This window comes from Aquarana catesbeiana, linkage group LG06, assembly GCF_042186555.1.
Source record: "Aquarana catesbeiana isolate 2022-GZ linkage group LG06, ASM4218655v1, whole genome shotgun sequence".
In the NCBI taxonomy this organism is placed as follows: domain Eukaryota; kingdom Metazoa; phylum Chordata; class Amphibia; order Anura; family Ranidae; genus Aquarana; species Aquarana catesbeiana.
Genome location: NC_133329.1, coordinates 125,726,402 through 125,753,254, shown reverse-complemented (window position 1 = coordinate 125,753,254; position 26,853 = coordinate 125,726,402). Strand labels below are relative to the sequence as shown.

The 26,853-nt window shown below is 41.7% G+C and overlaps 1 protein-coding gene and 1 long non-coding RNA gene across 6 annotated transcripts in view; one reads left to right on the top strand and one right to left on the bottom strand.

Annotated features, from left to right (window-relative positions):
* Positions 1-5,696: 5,696 nt before the first annotated feature.
* The window catches only part of LOC141148905 (uncharacterized), a 143,473-nt gene continuing 122,316 nt past the window's right edge, over positions 5,697-26,853 (bottom strand). For 4 of the 5 annotated variants that reach the window (XM_073636759.1, XM_073636757.1, XM_073636758.1 and 1 more), the window contains 3 exons: positions 26,008-26,086; positions 12,911-12,987; positions 5,697-11,147 (listed from right to left, as the gene is read on the bottom strand). In XM_073636759.1, the coding sequence (XP_073492860.1) occupies positions 10,217-11,147; positions 12,911-12,987; positions 26,008-26,086 (1,087 nt within the window). In that variant the 3' untranslated portion in view covers positions 5,697-10,216. The remainder of the gene's footprint in view (positions 11,148-12,910; positions 12,988-26,007; positions 26,087-26,853) is intronic. The other variant, XM_073636760.1, reaches the window with a different exon arrangement.
* On the top strand, positions 10,180-12,100 carry LOC141148906 (uncharacterized). The gene is made up of 3 exons (XR_012245261.1): positions 10,180-11,582; positions 11,718-11,843; positions 11,993-12,100. It is a non-coding gene; the product is annotated as an uncharacterized lncRNA (long non-coding RNA).

Here is a 26,853-nt window from a genome sequence, read left to right as displayed (position 1 = left end):
GCAAAGGGTCTTAATACTTAGGACCATGTGATATTTCAGTTTTTCTTTTTTAATAAATATGCAAAAATGTCAACAATTCTGTGTTTTTCTGTCAATACGGAGTGCTGTGTGTACATTAATGAGGAAAAAAATGATTAAAAAACTTAATAATTTTAGCAAATGGCTGCAATATAACAAAGAGTGAAAAATTGAAGGGGGTCTGAAAACTTTCCGTCCCCACTGTACCATAGAGCTGACTTTTGACCTTTGGAGGCCGTGAGCGACGTCATGACGTCACTTCCGGTGCCGGCAGATGTAAACACTGCCGTTTTTTTTAGCTGAAAAGCCCAAGATCGTTTTTTTTTTTTTTTTTTTTAATATCAGGCTTTCCAGCCTAGAGGAGAGATCTGGGGACTTATAGACTAGGACTTATAGACTTGTGAACATTCGAGCGAGAGCAATAATTCTAGTGAAAAATCTACTCTAACTCTCAACTGGTAACCTGAGAAAATTTCTAAAGTGTAGCCTATGGAGATTTTTAAGTAACAAAGTTTGGCGCCATTCCACGAGTGTGCGCAATTTTAAAGTGTGACATGTTAGGTATCTATTTACTTAACATGACATCATCTTTCACATTGTACAAAAAAAAGGGGCTAACTTTAGCGTTGTGTTTTTGTTTTTTTAATTCATGAAAGTGTTTTTTCTTTCCAAAAAAAAAAAAATTGCTTTTGAAAAATTGCTGCGCAAATACCATGTGACATAAAAAACTGCAACGTCCGCCATTTTATTCCCTAGGGTCTCTGCTAAAAAAACATTTATAATGTTTGGGGGTTCTAAAAAAATTTCTAACAAAAAAAGATGATTTTTACATGTGGGATAGGAGTGCCAGAATTGGTTTGGGCTGGAAGTGGTTAATGCCTAAGCACAATTTTGCAACTTTGTGCTCAGTTGTGCACAATTTTGGAACATGTGTTAGTAAAGCCATACATATCATCACAACTACTTTGTGCATCCAGGTGGATTTTACCTTTTTTCAGTGCAAACTGGGCTTTCAGTTGGTGGTAAATGGTAATGGATATCTCCTGATGAAAACTGGCCCAAAATAGTAAAAAAAAAAATCATTGTTTTAAATTTACCTGTATATTTCTTGTTACTACCATAACCTACCACCAGTGAACAGTCCAAAAAAAATTCTCCTGATCCTGATGATCGCAGCAATACCACATATGTGTATTTTATTTGTTTGTACCTGTAGTATGTCCCAGAAATAACAGTGCACTTTTTTTTTTGTCCTACCTAAAACATACTGACACTAATTAAGAAAAAAAATCCTGCCCAAAATATATTGACCCTGACCCTTACTTGACCCAAACACTAACCCTGGCACTGACCTAGATCAAATTTAAAAAAAAAAAAATGTTATTATTATTTTATTTTTTACACACACTTTTTTATTTTTCTCTCTGCAAGGAGAGAGAAAGATGCAATGTATCTTATCTCTCCATTCACAGAGAGAAACACAGGGGCGGCTGCACAGTGATTGATCACTGCGGTAGCCAATCAGTCAGGTGACCTGGAATCATGAGATCGTTAGTAAGGGACCCGGGGCTCTAAGTTAGACCCCGGTCTCTGTGCTATGCGGTGCACTCCCAGCACAAAGACAGATACGTACATTTATGGCTCCATGGCAAAAATCCCAGTCCATGTCAGCTTGAAGGGGTTAATCACCACTGGAGTGTTTTATTTTTTGCTAAACAAATGAAAAAAGCCTGAAAATTTTGAAAAAAAACTTTTTTCTTAGTTTCTGTTATAACAATTTGCAAAATAAGCCATTTTTCTTCACTGGTGGGCACTGATGAGGCAGCACTGATAGGCACCGATAGGGCTGCACTGATAATCAGGACATGGACGTCCGCAGGTAGGGGCAAGGGGGATGAAGTGCCCCCCCCCCTCCGGCAGGGCTGGCGCTACCTATAGGCAAGTGCACATATCAATCGGGGCACCGTGCTGCATGTCCCAAGACCGGGAGTCGCATACACAACATGGAGTGTGTGTCACAGTGTGATGGTGTTTGCAGCCACTGAGCTGGGGGGAGGCAGGGCAACCAGAGGCAGGAAATACAAAGCTTTCCCGCAGCTTGCCTGTTACCTTTCACCTGCTGCCTGGAGCGGACAGAGTCTGCTAATGCTCAGCCCGTGCAGAGCACTGATGATTTATCTCCCCTCCTCTCCTCCTCCTCGGCTCAGACTGCCGGCTGTGTATGCTCTACCTGGACATGTGTGAGAGGCCCAATGCTCCAGAACACCCACCGCATGGGCCCCAGCCTCATCTGAGCTGCTTGGCATGTGCAGCTATTGTTGGAGCCTATCTGGAGCCTATCTGTTGTGGGGTTAGTAATCCATTTAATTCTCTCTAATGTCGTCTGAAGCTTGCAATATAGAAATTGATTGGAGGGGAGTTCTCTATACTAATGATTGTGTGTGTATGGGGGTGTAACGTATCTGGGTGTATTGGGTGTAATGTATGGGGTTGAAATTTATCTGGGTGTATGGGGGTGTAATGTATCTGAGTGTATATGTACTGAGTCCACAGTCTCTGACCATCTCCTGTACTACGTCTGCAGTCACTGACCGTGATAATGACATTGTCGAAAAGGGGCGGAGCATGGGTGACCTTAAAATTATGCCCCCCCGAATAAAGTTCTGTGGGCGCCATGAATCAGGGCACTAATCAGGAAAGCCTGTCAGCACATCGTTTACTCTGTCCCACCTGTCAGAACACAATAGCTCAACGGGGTAGATCGCTGTACTAACAATCGGAATGTTAGTAAAGGATCTCGCCCTGAGCGCTTCAGTTTCTTTTTTGTTCAGCCCGCTGGGTTAAATGAAAAAAAAACAAAAACGTATAGTGTTTACTAGGCTAAACTGTATTCTTACAGCGAACCTCTTCCACTATCAGAATACACTGATCAGCTCTGCAGCCCCTCGGATCGAGAAAAAATTTCCAACTGTCCCGGTGAACAGAGTTCTTTAGGTAGATCCACTTCTGTTGAATGGAAATGGCCATAGATGGACCAAAATTTGGCCGGTTCAGCAGGGACCAGCAGAATTTCGATCCATTGATGGCCACCCACCACAAGAAACAATAAGGAGGCAAGATCACTAGATTTACTAATCAAAAGTAGACAGGCAACTATCTTTTTCAGGAGTGGTCAGCAGTCTAAGACCCCATACACACTATTAGATTTTTCTGCAGATTTTTGTCTTCAGATTTACCAAAACCATGTAGTGCATGGGCCTGCCTGATTGCATACAAACTGAAACTCTTAAGGTTTGACCTATTATATGGTTTTGGTAAATGAAGACAAAAATCTGCAGAAAATCTAATAATGTGTATGAGGCTAAATCTTCCATTGTTTTATAGCTCATTCACTTGATTATATTCCAGAAGTATTTTTTGGGGGCCACACTTTTTGTTGTAAGGGTAAAATGCTTCCCGTCTCCCGCTTGGGTTGCATTGTCACCCTGTCACACAGGCTTTAAATGGTGACTACAAGTGGACACAAGTTCACTGTTGTCACCGTCATTAACCTCTTGCCGACCAGCCACTGTCGTTATGCAGCGGGAAGGTAGGCACAGCTGCGCAAACTGCCGCAGGTGTATGTTGGCCACTTTAAGAGTTATAGGGGGCACGTGCAGTGCAACGTTGGAACCAATGCGTGTGGGCGGTGGCCTCGGGGACCCGCTATCGCTCCTGAGAGAGACAGAACAGGAATCTGTCAATGTAAACAGACAGATCCCCGTTCTGTCAGGGAAGTAGAGAGAGATCTGCTGTTCCTAGTGATCAGGAATATCTATCTCTACTCCCTGTCAGTCCACTCCCCCCAAAGTTAGAAACACCTCCTTAGGGAACGCTTAACCCCTTGATCGCTCCCTGGTGTTAACCCCTTCCCTACCAGTGACATTTATACAGTAATCTGTGGCTATTTATAGCACTGGTCGCTGTATAAATGTCAATGGTCCCAAAAAAGTGTCCGATCTGTTCGCCGCAATGTTGCAGTCCCGCTAAAAATCGCAGATCACCGCCATTACTAGTAAAAAAAAATTAATAATAAAGATGCCAGAACTATATCCCCTATTTTGTAGACGCTATAACTTTTGCACAGACCAATCAATATACGCTTATTTTGATTTTTTTTTTTACCAAAAATATGTAGAATACATATTGGCCTAAAGTGATAAAGAAATGTTTTATTTTTATTTATTTTTTTGGATATTTATTATAGCAAAAAGTAAAAAATAATTTTTTTTTTTTTCAAAATTGACACTTTTTTTGTTTATAGCGCAAAAATTAAAACCACAGCTGTGATCAAATAACACCAAAAGAAAGCTCTATTTGTGGGAAAAAAAGGACATAAATTTTGTTTGTGTACAAGGTTGCATGACTGCGCAGTTGTCAGTTAAAGCGACGCAGTGCTGTATCGCAAAAAATGGCCTGGTCATTACAGGGGCAAATCCTTCCGGGGCTGAAGTGGTTAAACCCACCCTAAGAAATACCATGCAGTCATTGTTGGAGTGCACATTGACAGAAAGTGGTTGCATAAAGGCCTTGAGAGATATGGGAGATGTGAGGTGCAACACAGTCTAAAAGACAAAATGAAGGTGCATGGCTTTTTTTTTTTTAAAAAAAGGCAATTATTTAAATTGGTTTAACAAACTAAGGGATCCTAAAGTGGTAGTAAACTTCGTTCTACCACTTGTACCTACAGGCAAGCCTATAGTAAGGCTTACCTGTAGGTACTGTGAATATCTCCTAAACTTGCACAGTTTAGGAGATATTCAGAGTGAATGGAGTGGGTGATGTTACTGGCGCATGCTCGCTGAAGGTCCAGCATACAGAGCTGGACCTTCAGAGCCCATGCCGTAAACGGCGGCTCCCGCGCACATGCGACATCATCACAACATCATCATAGCCGGAGGACTTGGACCCGAAAGGAAGACCAGGTCATGATGTCAGTTGCATACTAGCAGATTATGACATTGCTTTGCAGGGAATTATTATTTTTTTAACAACTGCGGTTTACTACCGCTTTAAACCTTATATTAATAGTGTAGCACAACCATCAATATTATGTGTTATATATCATAAAACACAAAAGACAACTATGAAATAAATAATGAAAATGAAAAAAGAAAGTCCAGTGTCCCAAAAGTGACTCCTGTTGCCAAAAAAAGAGTGTACATATATTTAATCAAATCTTCTCAATAAACATCCTTCAAACCACCCATACTCTATATATCTCTTTTCTAATCACCTTATGATGTGACCATTTAAACACTCTAAGGTCAAATGAAGCATTAATCATTTTTTGCCACAGTGGTTGTATGTCTCCTTTAAATTGCACCACACTGAATGGCTCTAATTCAACTCATCCATAGGTAAGTGCCACCACACCAGATGTATATTAAAAAAAAGAAGGGCCTGATAGTGCTCACCATTTTATTTAAAAGACAGGATAAAAGATAAAAATGCACTTACAAAAAAAACAGCACAACCAAATGCTATGCATTTGCTGTTCAGGTACAGAAAGGGTAGACAGGCAGACCATGTAGTAAAGGGGGAGTGCCACATCTAATAATTATATCCAAAGAATGCAAGAGGGTTCCCCTAAATGGACTTTTAAGGCACTCAAAATAGTAAAACGATGTACAAAAATATCTATAAAAGCTGTATGAATTTTATTGAAAAAACTTTAAAAACAATTATAACAAGGCATTGATTGTTCATACATCACATGTATAATATTGTGAGGAAGTAAATAAAGAATTCTCTTTACACCCAACGCGTTTCGATATATGTGTCAAATTCTTCAGGGGTGTGAAGATTTAAGAGAACCTTATCTAAAATGAGGTTAAATATACAGAAAATCTGTTTCAAGGAAACCCAAGGCACAAAGTTCAAAAACAAATATTGGATTTAGGTTTTAATGTTTCAACACTTACATATAGTTGGTTAGTAAAGGTGTTTAAACAATGGCTGATTGGTTACCATGGGACCTTGCAATTGGAATGGCATTGAGTTATCGGACTGATAATGGATCGATCATAAGCTTGAAAAATGTATATGCAGATGGTTTGTGCAGGAAAAAATTCCGGTGGGGAGTGGGAGGAGCGGAAGTCCCTTATGCACTCCACCGAAGGCGGTCAGGCCAAGGGAATATACTGGGGCAAAGGAGGAATCCTTGGGAGTAAGAGAAAAAAAAATATATGGAAATAACAGTAGTTAGTAATGCAAGTGAGGATGAAAAATAATTAAAATAGTATATCTGTTTATTTATTAGTCTGTACCTAAGAATCGTACTTAGTGTATTAAAAGGGGTAATGGGAGAAAGCTAATGTCATCTGAAAAAAGAAATAAAAAGATTTCCATTTGAAAAATAATATATAGTCTATGAGTTGTGTTTGGGTTAATTTAATAGGGAAATTGAAAATTTGTCTATACCTAAAAATGAGGTAGGGTAAAAAAGTATGTATGTAAAGTAGTTAATTTTATATTATATATAAGGATAATGCCCTGCCACCTATGGGCCAGCATAGCAATGATATAATTCATATAGAGAAATAATAGTATTCTAATAGTATAAATGTACAATCATGATAATATTAGAGAATAAATAAAGTGAACGGGTAATTGTGGATAAAGGATTTCATGTCTGACATGAAAACAGACAGAAACAGCGGTTTCATTTAGGAAATGTATACTAGGCAAAAAGTGTGTAAATATATTGGAAATTGAATTGGAATAAATGCGACTGCTAAAGGGATGTTTCTTGGTATAAGTATAGGCATATGTTAGGGGTTGTAAATAGAGTTAAATATTGTAAAGCAAACAAGTACCTGTATCAGTGGAAAGATCAAACAACACCAACCGCTCAGTCCATATCCAGTGCAATAATGCCTGGTTTGGGAGCGGTATAGGTCGAGCTTTTAAGAGGTGTTTAATCCCAGTATTAGCTCACAGCTGATGTCTGGGATGGTTGTCAGGGAGACCAAGGAGCCACCCAGTATTGAGGCTGGGCGGCTTTCCGTGCCGGGCAATTCCCATGGCTGACTGCCACCAGGGGAGACACAGGAGAAGGGGAAACCGAAGGGAGGGAAAAAGGGAAAGGAAGGGGGAGAGAACGGAGGGAAAGGAAGGGAAGAAAAAGAAGGGGAGGACAGGAGAGGACAGGGGACTAAGAAGTAGGAGGTGAACGTGAAACACTTGTAAAATAAAAATTAGGGAAAAATTATAAGCGTCCTTATGAGCCCAGTCCAATTGCATGTCCTGTATAGAAGAGAAGTACAGAAATCCATCCGAAATTCACATTTGTAGTGCGTGGCTGAATGATACAGATTATACATACACATTACAGTCATAACATAATTGTGTCCACAAAAAATTATTGCAGTCTAGATCAAACAAACAATTCTTTCATATATATGCATTTTTTTCTTCACTAGAAGAAAATCAAAATGTATTGCATTACCACAAATTATAAAGATATGGCTCGTTCTCTATTGGTGACAGGAATTGTCTAATGTACCAATATCCTAAAAAAATGGGAGCGGGGGGAGAATTATCTCTCCATTCCCCCAGATGAAAACCCCTCAAGGTATGGTTTAAAGAATATGGTATCATTCAAGCCTGGGGGCAGAGTAGCTTTAAGGGAGTAAATCCATTTAACTTCTGTTCATGGTGTGCATAAACAGAGCTGATGAGAACATCATGCTAAATACCCTCCTCCTTTGTTGCCAAAGAGATTATATAAACAATTCTCCCTGGCCGTTGGAACTAACATTCTCAGAGGGCTGTGAATAATATTGTGACTCCGGAAACAGGAAAAATATACAGGTACTGCATATCACTAATAGAACAAACTCAAAACCATCATTAGCATAAAACATACTGAATTTTTTTTTTGTTATTATTCAAAAAGCCCCTGGAGGATGCTTTACAATAATCCAACTCAAACATTATTTAAATGCAAAAAATACAAATATATAAAAATCTTTTTATTAAGAAATAAAAATAACAAAATCAGGACATGGACCAATCTAATATACAGAACTAGATATACAGTACACAATGGGGAAAATTCCTCCCACCAAGAAATAAAAATAAATTTAAATTATCTATCACTGATGAAGCAATTAAGGTCAAAATCAATATTGAGCCCTGAGGGAGATAGAACCTTAGTTTCATATATCCAATAGGACTCCATCCTGATCAATTGCCTCACATAATTACCCCCTCTCAAATGTTGCACAACTTTTTCAATCCCCCAAACTTTTAACCCTCAGGGGTCCTTATTGTGATACAGTTTAAAATGCCTCGACACATTATGACTTTTTTTCCACTTTTTTTGATGTTAGCCATATGCTCTCTTGCTCTGATGGAGGAGTTTGGAGTTTACTTTTTGATGTGTTGTCACTGTTTGATTTCAAACTAAGGGATCTATGTATCATTTTCACCTAAGCTTCACACATTTTCCTAATGTAGGGAAATGTGTGAATGTGGGATGAATGTTTGGTAAATGCTGCTTGAAGTCATTGATAAATAGATCCTTAAATGTTATTCAGATAGGGTTTACATCTGCTTTCTGAGCTTTGTTAACTTCTTCCCATCCTGCCATAGTAAATAAACGGCTGGATAAGCGCGTACCCATACTTCCTCCCCGCATCCACCACTTGTGGGTGCTCCCTGGGAACACTGATCTTTGTCCCAGGCTACTGTGGGCAGCCTTGGTACCATGTGATTGCTGTAGCCAATCAGTGATCAGCACATGGACAGTAGTAAACAATATGTGATTTCCTGGCATCATTGTTTACCACTGTGTGATCTCTGTGATTAGTCAAAGAGATCACATAGTACAGGGCCATTTACAGCTATCACAATATTTCTCAATGGCTGCAGGAATGCAGCCGGAAAGAGTGGGAAAAACAACGCTTTTATAGCCATTATGGCTGTAAAAGCCATCACAGTGTTAAAAATAAAATCCTGATCCTCCCCAGAGTGAGTGTATGGTATGTGAAAAAAAAAAAAATAAGATTTTTTTTTTTAACCCACTATCACCAGTCAGTGTCCCTAATTACCAGCTATGGTGTGCATGATCACCGCCACACCAGTTACAGTGTCTGTGATCACCACCAAACCAGTCCCAGATCACCATCCTCGAAATGCGTAAGCCTTCCCGCAATACCGCCTGGTCCTCCCAACATTTTCAGTTGCAGTTGCAGACTTTAGAGATACTGCTCGTTATTGCTGTTGCGTTGATAAGCTTGTATACCATGTTTCTGTGTGAGTATAATCATTGCTGTATACCTTTATTAAAATTATTTTTGGTAATGCACAAGGTCGGTGCACCCTCCCTTCTTTCTTATATGTTTCAGCTCCAAGGACACCCATTGTTCTGAGGAGGGTAGCAAGACCAGTGACTTTCCATACAATATAAAGGGTTGACTGCATCACACATCTATGGACCCAGCATCCAAGCACAGGAGAATTGTTTTGTAAGTCCCAGATCACTGACACTCACTCACATTGTCTATCTCATGCTGAAATAGAAACTGGCGCAGGTGGGGCAGATAGACCTGAAACAATCTGCTTACCTAATGTGGTGAACACCACTCTCGGCAGTTTCCTGCTCCTGCATCGTTATAATGGTGCAGGAAGCTTAGTTAATTCCCTTGCTTATGTGAAAGCATTTATCAATAGACCCATTTGTATTGAAACTATTTTTAACTGTGGTTAAAGCCAAACTGCAGGTTACCCAAAACAAAAGAAAGTTAAGAGAAAAAAACTCCAGCTGGAGTTAAAGTAAAAAAGGCACTTCAGCTGGCCATATACACTAGTAGATTTTTTAACAAAATGTAATACTCGTACGAACATTTGCATGAAAAATCTCAATACATTTGAGAACTTGATGAATGTCGTTCAAAAGTACTTCAAACTTATGTTTGAAAAGGATTGCTTCTCATTTTCTGTTTTGGCTATAGAACAGAAAGTGAGGGGAAATCTCCCCAGTGGGACACAGGTGGCAAAAAAACTGACAGGGGTTATAATCCTTCTTTACTCTATCCACAATGAAAATAAGCTTTTGCCTTTAGTTTTACCCAAAAGACCTTTTTGTATGTTGTTTGCGGGAAAAATAGAAAATCTTGAATATTTTTTATTCTGACAATAAAAATAATCTTATTTAAACAAAACATTTAAAAGGTTTATATCCTGTTTCCAGCACTGGGTACTGTGCAAGTCTGAGATTGTTGCTTCCTAAATTTTTATCTTGATGAACCACCTCATCAAATTGTCTATATTCACACTCCATGTACATATCAGCATGACAGACTTCTAAGGAACTTGCCATTGCTTCATTTAGATTTACAGGTACCAAACAGTCAGAATTTGGTTCCAATATGATTTGGAGCTTATTACACAATGTATCAGGTATAGGCATGTGAGCTTCTGATTTCTGCATTACGTTGTGATTAGTGCAATTAACTGTCTTCACACAGTGGGACTGTGGCAAATCTGACACCATCGGTTTGTAGGAGTCATCAAAACCTGTCTTGTATTGCCACACAGCTGATGATTTGCAATCATTTTCTGAACAGCTACCATTGGAGTTTGGCGTGAGCACAAAGGGTGACGAATCTTTCAAAAAACAAAATTCTTGGCCATTATTCAAATCTTCACTTTGTGTTTCTGGTGGTGAATTTACTCGGGTGTAATTGGATAGTAAACTTTTGTGTTTCCCATCTTCATAAAAGATATCTTCGAGGAGCAAGGAGCCATTCATATTTTCAGTTCCCAAGTTGTCAGAAAGATCCTTCACCTGTTTGCTGTCAGTGTTTAAAATTTCAAAAAACATTCTATTGATAAAATCACATTCCAATGGCTGAACTTCTTCATTATTTTCTTTAGAAATTTGAGGCTCATTCTCTAAGTCTGTATCAGCTACTAAGGAGGTAAGGCTTAAAGTTCTTTCAACCGCTATCAATTCTGGTATGAAAACATTTTTTACAGCTGCTTGATCAATGCAGTTATAACATGGAGTGGATTTGTGGGTCTCCGGTTGCTTGTCAGTGTTATCTTGGTTTTGTGAGATCAGCTTTTTAAGCCATTTACTGCTAAAATAGAACGAAACATAAAATAAATGCATTTTCATTTCTTTGGTACTACTAGTTGACGCATCTCAAAATTGTAATGGATATATTTGATATATTTTTGTATACGTTAAAGATGGCCTTGGAATAGGTCAGGTCATTTTATCGCCTACAAATAAAGATGGCCTTGGCTATTTTTCTGTACACAGTGGAGAACACTGTGGTTGCAAATACTGCACATCCAAAATGTAAGTTGGTTGTAGGGGAGGATCAGGGGTCATGTAAGAGGACACAACTCCCCCCCCATCTAAAGACAAATGTATTATAAATGATTTATTATTATGTCTTGCACAGGAATGGTAAAAACTGAATTGAGTTACAGTGAGGTACTGTAGACAATGTGGTGAAATCTGTACTTCCAAAATCATCATAACAATATGACTAATGTGACAAATTGGTGTAAGTATACTGAGGTTCCTCTGGCTCTCTTTGCTTTTCTAGTATCTATCTAGTTCTAATGATGTTATTATTAACTCTACAGGTTTCAGGATATGTTTCTAATAAGGAAAATTTCTCTTATTGATATGCATATAGGGAATTTATTGGTCCAAGTCCTGCATCCTTTGGATATCATCCACTCCCCCCATTTAATCTATTTCTTTTTTTGGGGGGATACACCGCTTCTGATCTTCAGGTCCAAATATTTTGGGTTCTTAACATGTAAGTTTTGATGTCTGGGTCCTGAGAGGGCCGCTACATCAATGTATAATTACTATCATAAATATTTTACATATATATATAATTTTCTGGTTAATCTATATAAGGCATATGCTTAATGATATCTTCTTCTCCCATGTTTCTAATTTAAGGTTCTCTGGTTATGAGTCAATAAATGGTTCTGAAGAAGCTATTTTGTGAAACGCGTAAACCTTTTTTTGACATGTACTGTAACTATGATTGGTGAATCTCAAGAGAACATTTTTTTGTGATTTTATAATGTCTTTTTATATATTCTATTTTGTATAATAAATGTATTAGAAAGTATTTTTGTATAAATTCCTCAATGGTACCGTGATAGTCAGTCATGTTGGTTCTCTTTTTGTGTAAACTTTATTTAGGATGAGGTACCCCCATAGCCTTTTTTGTTCATATATTCTATACCTGTTAACAGTCTTGGTGACCTGTTAACAGTCTGTATGCACTGCTGAGTCACAACACCCACCTCTCCCAAACTCTGTTGTTCCCCTCTGCTTTTCACTTCATTCCATCTACCAGAATTCTTTCCTAGTTCTTTGCACTACCTACTCTTCCCCAAGTTCCTCTCCAGGTCCTTCTACCCAGTACCCTGGACACTGGAGCAAGGGGATTACCTTAAAGCCTAAGTGTATAGTGGCTCCAAACCTTACAGTACCCCATATTACCATTCCTTTGACCTGCTCTATTCCTCCAGTTCTGATCCCTCTTTGGAAATCTCGTGCTGAAATGGAAGCCACCTCTCAATACAAAATCAAAGACATTTGTATGTTAGACTGTGGAAATATCAAAATGTGTGAGCCTGTCTTTCTCTTATGAAATTTCTACCAGCAGTGAAGTTGCTGAGCGGCTGGTGATTAGTAAAGTCCCCAAAACCAACCTACCCAATCACCCTGTTTAAAATGTTAGGACAATAGCAGGTTAGTGTCTATGGGTGTAGTATTTCTAGTAATGCAGGCCCTTCTCCTCTCCAATAATACATTACACTTGTATGCTGAGAACCTTTTAGTATATAAAACTGAGTAAGAGCTTACCAAATGTTTTTTTTATTTTTTTTATTGTTCCCAAGTGGTAAAATGCTGCAGTTCACATCCGATTTTGACCCTGGTACCTAAAGAAATGGAAAAATATTTGAAAGCATATAATGATGCCTTTAGTAGACAGTAGAGACCAGTTTTTTAAATTATATCAGGAATTGATAAACCGTATGAAACTGTGCATTAAAAGACAACTGTAGTTTTATTTATTTTGTTAATTAGTGCCACCCCCCTCACTCCCCTGAGAGCTGCCCACTTGGTCTTATTCTTACCTTTAGCCTTGATGCCCCACTCAGAGCGTCACAATCTTTTGTCTTAAAGGAGAAGTATAACAAAAGCTCTTTTGTCCCTACTTCTCCTGTGGGTCACAGGAGTGCACTTAGTTCTGCACTCCTGTGACCCAGATTCAGCTGACAGTGGGCTAAAGTCCACTGTCAGCTGATGTCACTCAGCCAGTCCAGACTCTGGAGGGATCCCAACTTTTTTTTCGAGATCAGCCCAGATTCTTGACCAGCAGCTGAATTAGACTCTCTGTGCACTGCTGAGAGGCTGAGCCAGCCACTCCCTCCCCTTCCACATTCTTTTGCTCCAGTGAGCACTGGAGAGGCAGAGCACAGAGCGGTAGCTGACAGTCACCCGAGAACTGAGTGATAAGCGGTCTTTGATCAAGGCTAGGGCTTAGAGGTGGCAGGGGACAGATGCCGCATCAGATCTATGTTGCATCCACCTAGGAAAGTATGTTTGTTTATTGTTTTGAAATCCCACATTTTTCTTTTAAAATGGCCTATCCTACAGGAAGGAATAGGACTGTTGCACCAATGTGCAGTAAGAAGCTTCTTTTTTTAAAGGAAAGGCTGTGCGGATCTGAGCATGGCCACACAGTGAACACCAGGGGGGAAAGTACGTATAAGACCTAGTTGGAGGAACTCAGGGAGGTGGGGAGAGCTAATAAAAAGAAAGCAGACCTAAACTCTTAAGTCATATTTGCTTTTCATAAACACGTCAATATCCTAGCATGTAATATGGTTAAAAAAACATATCCTACCAAGTTACTTCACTTTTATTTCTTTTATTTCTATTGACCCTTATTTTACTATTCTAGAGCTTCTGCTTCCCCTTCTTCTTTTTATAAAATGGTAAACACCAGATTTGAACTCTTGCCTAGATGGTTCCCCATTGCTTGATACCTGTACATCCCAATTTACCCAGCTTCTATTTGCTTTAAAGTACTGTACCTGTTCTGTTTTCACTTTATAAAAAAAACAGATCTAACGAATGTGTCATAGCAACTATACTACTGTATCTATGTTTCCAAGACAAAACCAAGAAAATTCTTAGCTCATACATTTATAAGAGCCTCCATAGTAGAAGCACATGCATTATAATAGATAGGCAGAGGGCAGGTGAGCCTGGAAGGAGCTCACCCCTCCTTAAAAGGCACAGGGGCGCACTGAACACCCAGCACATGGAAGGGCAACACATGTAAAACAAAATTGTTAGACAGGTAATTTGGTTGGTAGCAGGCTGGCTGGCGAGTTAAGCTGGGAATTTTCTTTGGTTTTCATTTACATGCGTTGCCCTTCCATGTGCTCATTGCTGCGAAGGCCAGTTATAGGTGGGGGCAGTGGCAATTTGTTTGTACTGTTGGAATACTGGTGAGGGGACACACTGGACGCCTTTGCTGCCATTGTGCTATGTGCTGGGTGTCCAGTGTGCCCCTGTGCCTTTAAGGAGGGGTGGGCTCCTTCCAGGCTCACCTACCCTTTGCCTATCCATTATAATGCATGTGCTCCTACTATGGAGGCTCTCAGTTAGGACTGCAGGTAATAATTGGGTGCCTTGTCATGGCCTCCGCAGCTTACACATGTTTTTGCAAATGTGTGCTAACTAAACCCCTGTTTTTACACAAACTGTTAGGGTAATTCGGTGGGTAGCAGGCTGGCCTGGCGAGTTGAGCTGGGAATTTTCTTTGGTTTTGTTTTACATGCGTTGCCCTTCAATGTGCTTCTTGCTGCGAAGGCCAGTTATAGGTGGGGGCAGTGGCCATTTGTTTGTATGTTTCCATCTGATCTAACGACATTGAATATACTTGGATTGCATGATTTATACCAACCAGGTTCTGTAATGATAAAGCTGAATATATATTCAGTACATCTAATGAGACGTAATATGATAAAGTTCTGACTAAACAGGATTTATTGCAACCTTACTGTATATAACATTTTCTATGCCAATTCCAACTGCTATATCTGTGTCCTTATTGTTTCTTATAAATAAAGAATTAAACAAAATATTTACAAATAGTCACCTTTTTTATTAAACGGGATTTATATTGTGACAACAGTTTGCACTTTACAAAATTAAGGGGGACAGTAACGTTAGTGTCATGGATGAGGAGTCAGTTCCTACTAGGAACAGACTTGCTGACCACGACCTGGTAGTAGCAGCTGGAGCAAGGCAGTGGCGTAGGCCACAAGAGAGACACAGGATGCTTTGGGGAATCACGGAGTGGCACAGAATATTGCAGAGACTGGATGCCACTGAGAGAAATATAGTCAGCGAGTCTGCTCATTCAGTGAAGTTAAGAGCCCTTAGAAAGGACATGCACAGTGTCTAAAGAGCTGCCTGGTCTTCACCAGATCACTCTGCAAGGGCTGATGCATTTTGCCACTGACAACTCCCAGGTGTCACAGCCCTCTGACTCACCCAAGAGAGCAACAATCCAAGACGGAGTACGGAGATACATAAATGATTCTGGTCCACTACTGGAAGGCTTAGAATACAGCAGTGGCAGCCAAGGCTGCCAAGGGCAACAGAATACAGGGAAGAAAATTTATTTTTGGGAAATGAAGGTGGGGTAGAACAGGAACACTATAACTGGATGCCAGCTAGCATGCATAAGGTCACTGGTGCATGATACAGGCTGGAGTGTGTGGCATCACTGAGCAGGACACAGGCTGAAGTGCATGGAGTCACTGGAGCAGGAGACAGGCTAGAATGCATAGGGTCATTAGAGAAGCATGCAGGATACAGGCTGGAATGCACAGGGAGTGGAGCAGGGAACAAGATGAAGTGCATGGGGTCAATTAACTAGTATACAGGCTGAAAGGACACTGGGAAGACTCAGGATTGCTGGAGGTAAAGGAACAGAGCACTGGAGACAAGAGACACTGGGAATACACTAGAGCAGGTACTCAGGGATCACAGAGGAGATCCTAGCACATGGGGTTTTCCTGTTAGTGTGAGAATGCAATGGAACACAAACACTCTTTAAGGCCCAGTTCACACTGGTGCGACACGAACGTCATGCGACTGTCGATCTGACTTTGCCCTGCGACTACGGTCCGACATCAATCTGAATTCCATGCGCCTTTAATGAACTGGATCCGATTTTGATCCGACTTTGAGATGAGTGTGACTTGGGTCTGGTATGGATTTTGCGGGGGGGGCCATGCATTTTTTATTTTAAATTGTGACGCAGGGCTTTCCCTCAGAATCCATACCAGATCTAAGGGATTCGGGGGGCACTTCACGCTGTTTTTTTTTTTTTTTCAATAAATTTTGCATTGCTAACATTGCACACACCACAACACACAGCAGGAGGGGCTACAGGAGCAGGGCGTCTTCTGTGAAATTTTCATCTTTGAGCACATGTCGCATGTCACAAGTCAGATCAGTTAAGATGGTGATCCGACTTGGACGCGACTTCCATTATATTCTATGGGCTGAAATCGCACCCAAGTTGGACCAAAGTAGTGCAGGAACGTTTTCAAAAGTTGGAGCAACACAAGTCGGATCAGTTAAGATGGCTCTCATAGGAAAACATTGATTTGAAATGTCATGCTACATGTGCTCTCAGAGCTCATGGCGCACCAGTGTGAACCGGGCCTAAGATAGTGTCCCTATGTGTTTGGCTGCAGCGCTGGCAGAACCCAGAAGCTGCCGAACACAGAAGGAAAGACCTGGTGCTGGAACATAAAACAGGTGACTGTTATGCCCCGTACACACGGTCAGACTTTGTTCGGACATTCCGACAACAAAATCCATGGATTTTTTCCTACGGATGTTGGCTCAAACTTGTCTTGCATACACACGGTCACACAAAGTTGTCGGAAAATCAGATCGTTCTAAATGCGGTGACGTAAAACACGTACGTCGGGACTATAAACGGGGCAGTGGCCAATAGCTTTCATCTCTTTATTTATTCTGAGCATGCGTGGCACTTTGTGCATCGGATTTGTGTACACACGATTGGAATTTCCGACAACGGATTATGTTGTCGGAAAATTATATATCCTGCTCTCAAACTTTGTGTGTCGGAAAATCCGATGGAAAATGTGTGATGGAACCTACACACGGTCGGAATTTCCGACAACAAGGTCCTATCACACATTTTCCGTCGGAAAATCCGACCGTGTGTACAGGGCATGACAGTTACAATACAAATCAAGACAACAGTGTAAGGAGAGCCCTGCTTGTGAGAGCTTAAAATCAAAACGGAAGGGCAAGTGATACAAAAAGTACAAACTGTGAGAGAGGAGCAGATGGAGAAGGTGCTCCAGTTGTTAGGTAGAGGTGGGACAGGCTTCCCTACAGAAATGAGTCTTCAGGACTTGTCTAAAGGCAGACAGAGTAGGAGATAGCCGTACAGGCTGAGTTAGGGAGTTACAAATGATGAATGATGGGAGAGGTTCTGGAGGGGTCCTGGAGGTGAGCATAGGAGAAGGGGACATGGGAGCTAAAGAGGAAAAGGTCTTGCAAGAATTGAAGAGGCAGTTTGGGTGATATTTAAAGTGCCGGTGTTCTATCGAATAGTGCCCTCTGTCGCAAAAGTGCCCGTAGTATGGAAAGGCACTCCAGCTGAATTCCTGATCAGCTGGCGGGACGTAAAAATGGTGCATACGCACATCGTAGAGGCATTTTTCGATGGGAGATACCATTTCTTGGCCACAATTGAAAGCTATGCAAACAGCGGAGGGTGACCGTAGTTGTCAGATTGTGCCTTGCTGTTGAAGGGTGGGTTTTGTCTGTGTTGCAACCCGCACTTAGACACAGGCAAAACCCCCACCGTTCAACACACCAAACCCGTCCTGCAACACAGACAAAACCCGTCCTTGAGCCTATTGTAAACAGAACATTGTAAACCCGCCCCGCAACAGCGAGACACAATGTGACAACTTCGGTCCCTCCACTGTTTGCATAGCTTTCAATTGTGCCCGTCAAATGGTATCTCCCATCGAAAAATGCCTCCTACGATGTGCAAATGCCATATGGTGACGTCACACCAGCTGATTGGGAAATCAGCTGTAGTGCCCTTGCGCATGCGTGGGCACTATTCAATAGAACACTGGTTCACACTTTTGCGATGCGGGAACCAGTGTGATTCCAGTGCCGGTTCCCGCATCGCATACAACTCAGAGGCAGTTCACACTGCCCTATGCAAACTGCTGCGGGTGTCAATACAAAAGTTAATGAAACCCCCAGATCGGTTCACATATCGCAGTGCGAGCTGTAAATTCGGACAGGTATCGGATCGCATGGGTGTGAACACCCATGCGATCCGATTCTGATGTGGACAAAAAAAAAAACAGTCCTGCACGAATTTGGTCCGAATGCGATGTAAATTCAATTTGCATCGCACAGACATGGCAATATGATCTGCACAGCAGTGCATTGCGAACCACATGCAATGTCTGTGATCGCAGAAGTGTGAACCGGCACTAAAATTAGGTTGGCAATATGGCTCGTGCAAAGTCATGGATAGCTTTGTATACTTTTTTGGTACTTTGAATTTTATTTGTTAGGCGATCAGAAGCCAGTGGAGCGATTGTCAGAAAGGAGTGGCTCACACTAAGCGATTGGTAAGGCGGATAAATCTGGCAGCAGCATTTATGATAGGCTGAAGGGTGGATAGCCTGTACAGAGATAGGCTAATAAGTGGGTAGTTGCAATAGTTGAGGCAAGGGTCACTTGATACGAATTAGGCAAAAACTTGTGTATTGTGTGAGCATTTTTAATGAACAATCCAAGATCCCTTTAGAAAGTTTTGAACAGGATATGATAAGGTGGCTCTTGAGGAAAAAATAAATAAAAATTAAATAAAAAATCAATGAATCCACCAGCCTGAAAAAATTACTAAATTAACCACCAGCTGTTTTGTCCTTAGGACGGGATACCTGCCCTATTAAAGCAAAGAACTATATGTGAAAATAAAACTGAATGGGACAAAAGAGAAATTGTCCCGGGAACGTCAGATAAGGGAAGGATCAACCACAGCTTTATGATGAAATTAATTAGACTTTATTGATGAAAAAGATGCACACCCAATGATAGGGAAATATAAAAGGCAACTCTCTGTTCTATATAGATCTGCACCTCTCACTATACCAAATCACAATGATAAAAACATACTGCAGTTAGCAATAACGTTATTGTAAAAAACAGACACAGAGCACTGTAAATACCACCACCCCAAACCATCAGTCTCCCTTCTCCAGATGAAAGTAGCGCATGTAACTCCCAATAAAGATGTCTTCTTGGTATTGGAACCTCCAAATTGCCTTATTGTTAAAGTATCATGTAGTCATATAGAGATATTAGCATAGTTCTCTCCACAGCGGGAAAAAAGTTGACACAATAAGGAGGAAATAACGTAGCTTATTTTCTTGAACGTGGGAGCAAATAGCCACACCAGTCCCTTTTTGAAATGCCAGTCATTAAAGACAAATAGTGCTGTACGTTCAGAAGGCTCAGATTATTGCAGTCCCCTTTGACTAAGCATAAATTTCACATAAATTGCCACATAATGGATCCAGTATATTAGCCAGGGATCTCCGTTTCTTAGTGTGAGTAGGCAGTAATCAGGGCCAACAGCGTGCATATAGAGCTATATGTGCCTCACAAATCTCACAAGTCACATAGACCTCCACAGTCCACAAGAGGAATAGATGAGTTAGGACAGGAGGGGTTCAGACGAAGCTACCCATTAGGGCTCTTACCGCTCGTATCGATCACCACTTCAGCCAAAGTAAGTTTCTGTTTCTATGGTCTCTCCACATGGAGGCCGTTTGTAATGAACTGTGATAGCTCTAAATTGCACGTTGTTAATGGCCGCCGGCTGTTCAAGTCCCAGGTGTATAATCCAGAGATGTTTCCTGGGGATATTCAGTCACATGACTTGTCAGATAATGTCTGACAAGTGAGGGTTTCACAGAATGGCTGTATTTATACTGAGATTAAATTACACACAGGTGGACTCTATTTACGAATTAGGAGACTTCTGAAGTCAATTGATTCCACTAGATTGTAGTTAGGGGTATCCAAGTAAAGGGGGCTGAATACAAATGCCCGCCACACTCTTCAGATATTTATTCATCAAAAAATTTGAAAACCATTTATCATTTTCCTTCCACTTCACAAGTACGTGCCACTTTGTGTTGGTCTATCACTGTATATCATCATTGGAGAGGTTTTAATATGAGGAAACCAATAAATGAAACTAAGTTGCTTTCTTAATTTCAAACTAATAAAGATAGGGCATATTTGTTTACACAATGTACTCCCAATATACAATATAGATGTGAAAACTAGAGGGCATGGAGTTAAAACACAATCTACTCCCAAGAGGCAATAAAGACGCAACCACTGGAGGGGAGAGGTATATCCCCACTAGGCAATATAAATGCAACCACTAGAGGGAGTGGGGCTAATACAAGATGTACCCTCAATAGGCAATATAGCTGCGACAACTAGATGGAGTGGGGTTAATGCACAATGTACCCCCAATAGCAATTTTAGAAGAAACCACTAGAGGCAGTGGGGTTAAAACACAATTTAGCCCCAATAGGCAAGACAGAGTAGGGTGATAAAATGATGTATTCCCTATATTGTTTTCCCAATAGGCAATATAGATGCGATCACTAGAGGGAGTGGGCTAATTCACAGTGTGCTCCCAATATGCAACATAGATATGACCACTAGAGGACGTGGGGTTAATACACCATGTACTCCCAATAGGCAATGTAGATGTCCATGACCAGTAGAGGGAGTGGGGTTAATATGCAATGAACTCACTATATGCAATATAGATGTGAAAACTAGAGCGAGTGGGGTTAATTCACAATGTACTTGCTATAAGCAATATAGATATGACTAATAAAGGGAGAGGGGTTAAAAGACAATGTATTCCCAATACGCAATACAAGATGTGACCACTAGAGGCAGTGGGGTTAATACACAACGTACGCCTAATAGGCAATATAGATGCAACCACTAGAGAGAGTGAGGATAATACATGATGTATTCCCTATATTGTTCTCCAATAGGCAATATAGATGAGAACACTAGAGGGAGTGGGGTTATTACGCAATGTATTATGACAATTATGTAATAGGCATTATAGAGGCGACCACTATAGGGAGAAGGATTAAAGTGGCTGTAAAGGCACAAGGTTTTTTACCTTCATGCATTCTATGCATGAAGGTAAAAAACCTTCTGTGTGCAGCAGCCCCCTCTAATACTTACCTGAGCCCCCTCTTGATCTAGCCCTCTCCAGGGCTCTCCAGGACTCATACTCCTGATTGGGTTTTGTCAGCAGTGTGAGCCAATCAGGAGACGGAGGGGGCGGGGCTGAGCCACGGCTCCATGTGTGAGTGCAGGAGCGCACCTGCTTGGGTGCCCCCAGAGCAAGCTGCTTGTTGTGGGGACACCCAGCAGGGGGGAGGGGCCAGGAGTGCCAGCGTGGGACCCAAGAAGTGGTAGATCCGGTCTAGAGGTGTATTCCCAATATAGATGTGATCATGAGAGGGAGTGGGGTTAATAAACAATGTACCCTCATTACCCTCACAGGCAGCTCAGTGGCTAAGTGATTGGTACTTCCACCTAGCAGCACTAGGGTCCTCGGTTCAAATCCCAACCATGGCACTACCTGTGCGAAGTTTGCATGTTGTGCCTGTGTGGGTTTCCTCTGGGTATTCAGGTTTTCTCCCACACTCCAAAGATATGCTAGTAGGTTCATTTTTATTTTATTTTATTTCAGGTACTTATATAGCGCCGTCAATTTACGCAGCGCTTTACATATACATTGTACATTCACATCGGTCCCTACCCTCAAGGAGCTTACAATCTAAGGTCCCTAACTCACATCCATACATATTAGACAGGATCCAATTAGCCTACAGCATGTCTTTGGAGTGTGGGAGGAAACCGGAGTAACCGGAGGAAACCCACGCAGGCACAGGGAGAACATGCAAACTCCAGGCAGGTAGTGTCGTGGTTGGGATTCGAACCAGCGACTCTTCTTACTGCTAGGCAAAAGTGCTATCCACTACACCACTGAGCCTTAATTGGCTCCTGTCTTAATTGGCCTATGTATGAATGTGACTTAGGAACCTTAGATTGTAAGTTCTTTAAGGGCAGGGACTGATGTGAATGTACAATATATATATATATATATATATATATATATATATATATATATATATAAAAATTGTCAGTGCTAAATAAGTACCTGAAATAATAAGTATTAAGGCAATGTAGATACACATACTAAAGGGAGTGGGGTTAATACATGATGTACTTCCTATATGCAATACAGAAGCCACCACTAGAGGGAGTGGGTTCAATTCACGATGGACAATATACATGTGACATTAGAGGGAGTGGGGTTAATAGGGAATATTGATGCAACCACTAGAGGGAGTCAGTTTAATATATAATGTACTCCAAATATGCAATGTAGATGTGACCATTAGAGGGAGTATGGTTGATACACAATGCTCTCACAATAGGCTATATACTGTAAATGTGACCACTAGCGGGAGTGGGGTTAATACACAATGTATCCCCATTAAGCAATATACATATGTGCAACTCCCTTGTGCTTCACATTTAAAAATATTCAATGATATTCAGCAAAATCCACATCTGTTCATTCAACCTACACCTTTCGTATACCAATCCACCAAACCTGTGCTCTCGCCTTCTTTAACCACTTCAATACAGGGCACTTCCCCCCCTCCTGCCCAGGACAATTTTCAGCTTTTAGCGCTGTCACATTTTGAATTGCGAAGTCATACAACGCTGTACCCAAGCTAACTTTTTATAATTTCTTCCCACAAATAGAGCTTTCTTTTGGTGGTATTTGATCACCTATGGGTTTTTTATTTTTTGCTAAACAAATGAAAAAAGACCGAACCTAAAAAAAAAAAGTTTTTCTTTGTTTCTATTATAAGATTTTGTTTTCTCCTTCACTGACGGGCACTGATGAGGCTGCATTAATGGGCACCGATGAGGCGATACGGATGGGCACTAATGAGGAGGCACTAATATTTAGAATTGATGGGCACTAATAGGCAGCACTGATATGCAGCACTGATGGGCATCGATAGGCTGCACTGATAGGCAGCACTGATGGGTATGGCTAGGCGGCACTGATAGGAAGCACCGATGAGGAAATACTGACAGGCATTATTGATGGGCATCTAGAGGGCACTGACAGGTGTTACTGATGGAGCACTGATTGGCACTTTGATGGGCACTGATTGGCGATTTGGGTGGGCACTGACTACTGAAATACTGACAGGCATTACTGATGGGCATCTAAAGGGCACTGACAGGCATTACTGACGGGGCACTCTCTGGCAGCTGATGGGCACTGACTGCGGCTGTGGTGGGCACCTCTGATAATCAATGTGCTGATTATCAGCGAACACCCCCCCTCTGACAGGAGAGCCGCCGATCGGCTCTCCCTGTCAGCGTGAACCGCGGGGAAGCCGATTACGACACTTACTGGTTCACGTTGTGATAAATTGTGATTGGTTACAGCTGATCACGTGGTAAAGAGCCTCCGTCAGAGGCTACTTAATGCAATCGGAGGTACGGTGTGTCACAGTGGCACACCACACCACCGAACGCCGCGCTGCGCACCCCCGCTGGCTAGTTATGCTGACAGATGTCATATGATGTCCAGTCAGGATAGCAGAACCACCGCCCGGGTGTCATTCTGCTATAGGCCGAGCGGGAAGTGGTTAAATGACCTACATATTATAGAGGTCACAAGACCTTTTTTTCTTTTCCCTCAATTGTGGACAAATGGAACCATCCACGCTATTTGGCTCCTCTCCACGTCACAGGTGATATTTCTCAGAAAAAAGCATAAATCTCTCATCATGCTTTCCATATAAGTTCAGCATATTTTTTAAAATCATAAAAACCATATACACTTGTACACGTGCACTTCAATCCTTGATACACAAAAGTAAAGCACTCTACTTAAACATAAACTTATACATAAAATTGGTTAGGTGTCACTATAAAGGCTCACCTTGCCACTGCTCCATATAAAAACCACTTTGCATTCCTTTAGAACCCTTTCACACTGGGGTGTTTTTCAGGCTCTCTTTGGGCTAAAAATAGCACCTGAAAAATGCCTCACCTGCAGCCCCAGTGTGAGCCCCCGAGTGCTTTCACACTGGGGCGGTGCACTTGCAGGACGTTAGAAAGAGTCCTGCAAGCAGCATCTTTGGGGTGGTGAAGGAGCAGTGTATACACCGCTCCTCCACCGCCATTGCCCATTGAAATGAATGGGCACCGCTGCTTAAGCGCCTGCAAAGCGATTCGGCAGCGGTGCTTTTGGGGCGCTATTAACCCTTTCTTCGGCCGCTAGCGGGGGTTAAATGTGCCCCGCTAGTGGCCGAAAAGGCCCCTAAAATGACGGTAAAGTGCCACTAAAACTAGCTAACGCGGCCCGTTGTCAGTGTTATAGGGGTCTAAATGTCCTTTTCATTTCTGGTTGAATATTATATTTTTTTATACTGGGTAAAATGTTCTTTAGTTTCATTTACTGTTCATATGGTTCATAGTCTTTGCATTTTTCAATTTAAAATCTTAGCCACTTGCCGAATGCCAGCATTACATTTACTACCGGTGGGTGGCTCCTCCAGGCACCGCGATGCGCCGTATGGTGCAGTGCACATGCGCACTGCGTTCCTCCCCTGGGACGCACGATGGTATGCTTTGCAAACTGACATTTATAAAGAAAAAAATGACATTTAACGTGCCGGCAATACAATACCATTGCTGGCAATACAAAAAAAAAAAAAAAAAAACTGTGTGGCGTCCCCCCTCAAAGTCCATAACAGGCTCTTATTTGAGGATGCAGTCCAGCAGGGCACGCAAGGGGGGGGAGCGAGTGCCCCCTCCTGAACTATACTAGGCCACATGTCCTCAACATTGGGGGGTGCTTTAAGGCAGGGGGCTCTGCGGCCTTGCGGCTTCACAGCCGTTTCCCTACTGTGCATGCGTGAAAGCGCGCTGCACTTTCTGAAAAGCCCAGCAGCAGGGGAAGGAGGAGGGGGGCCGAACTTACGAGTGATTTCAGGTACCTGTCAAATTCCCCCCCCCCCCGAAAGGTTCCAAATGTGGCACCGGGGGGGGTCAGATAAGCGGAGCTTCCACTTTCGGGTGGAACTCCGCTTTAACGTCAGTGTGCTATAATTAAGAGCTAGTTCAGCTCAAAACATGTTAGCCAGCATTTATTCCCTTCACTGTTTATATCATGTAATACCTTTGATTTTCAGGACGATTTCCAATAAATGTGTTTCCAGTAGTGTGACCATGCGGATTTTCTTCCTACCGTATAAATAGATTGAAATTTGGCTGGTTTCTGCTGAACCGGCCAGATTTCTAGTCAGAACCTACCTGAGCTATCCTGCCAGGAAGCCATCAAAGTTAACAGCCAATCATAGGTAGCGGAGGCATTCCCCACCATGTAGCCCCACGTATACAAGCCCTTTGCATCCGTGTAACTGCGGGCAGGTAAAGCCTCTGACGCTTATGATTGGCTGTCAGCTTTGACAGCTTCCCAGTAGGATAGCTCAGGTGGGCTTGGACTTGCCTGAGCCCATCCCTACTAATTTCAACAACCCATCCAAAGAAAATCCTTTCGGTGCTGGACACACCTGCTCACTAAATGCCCATAGGCTTGAATGGGCTGTTTATCGAGACTCAGTCTATGACCCTATTCAAATCAATATTGTCATACCACATTTTTAGAAATATTATTGTCTTCCACAAAACATCCCAGCAGCGCTTACCTGTGTTGTGTGCAGCATTGTCATTGCCAGGTGACTGTTACTGGGATCTGGGATATTATTCCACCATTTCCTTTTACAGCTGGTATTAAAAAGAGACAGAGAGAGGTCAGTATATTCCATGATATATGAGGGGCCTGTATCAACATGCTTTGGGCTTGTGTCGATGGCATGAGTTTGATATCAGTTTTGAGACTCTACTGAGATCATTTAGAATTCATTAACAGGTGCATTGACCTGAAGTTGATCTCCATCTGCCATGCTTCAAGTTGGGTTTGCATTCCTAAAGATTTGTATATAATGCAAAACTCCTTTAATGAGAACAAAAGCCTACAAGCAAAAAAAGGACAGCTTCACATAAAATCTTTACCAACTCCAGTTGCACTCCAACCTCCTAAACATACAATTCAGGGTCAATGTATAATGGTATTAGGTAAGTGAAACAGCCCCTTCTGCAATCCCCTTGACATAATAAGCAGCTAACCCTTGCAGTGCGGGGTAGATTTTTTTAAATTCCTCGAGTTGGGCTTTAACAATTTCAGCTCTTTGGGCATAATGCATACACTCAGAGAGTGAAAGGTATTAAGCAAGCCCAGGACTACATCTAATGCTTTAAGGATGGCAAGCGGGAGGAGATCAAAGAACATCTGTTCCCTGATCTCCACTGTCTATGAAGTCAGAAGTGCTCAAGTCTAATGCCCCGTACACACGGTCGGACTTTGTTCGGACATTCCGACAACAAAATCCTAGGATTTTTTCCGACGGATGTTGGCTCAAACTTGTTTTGCTTACACGCGGTCGCACAAAGTTGTCGGAATTTCCGATCGACAACCACACGGTCACGTACAC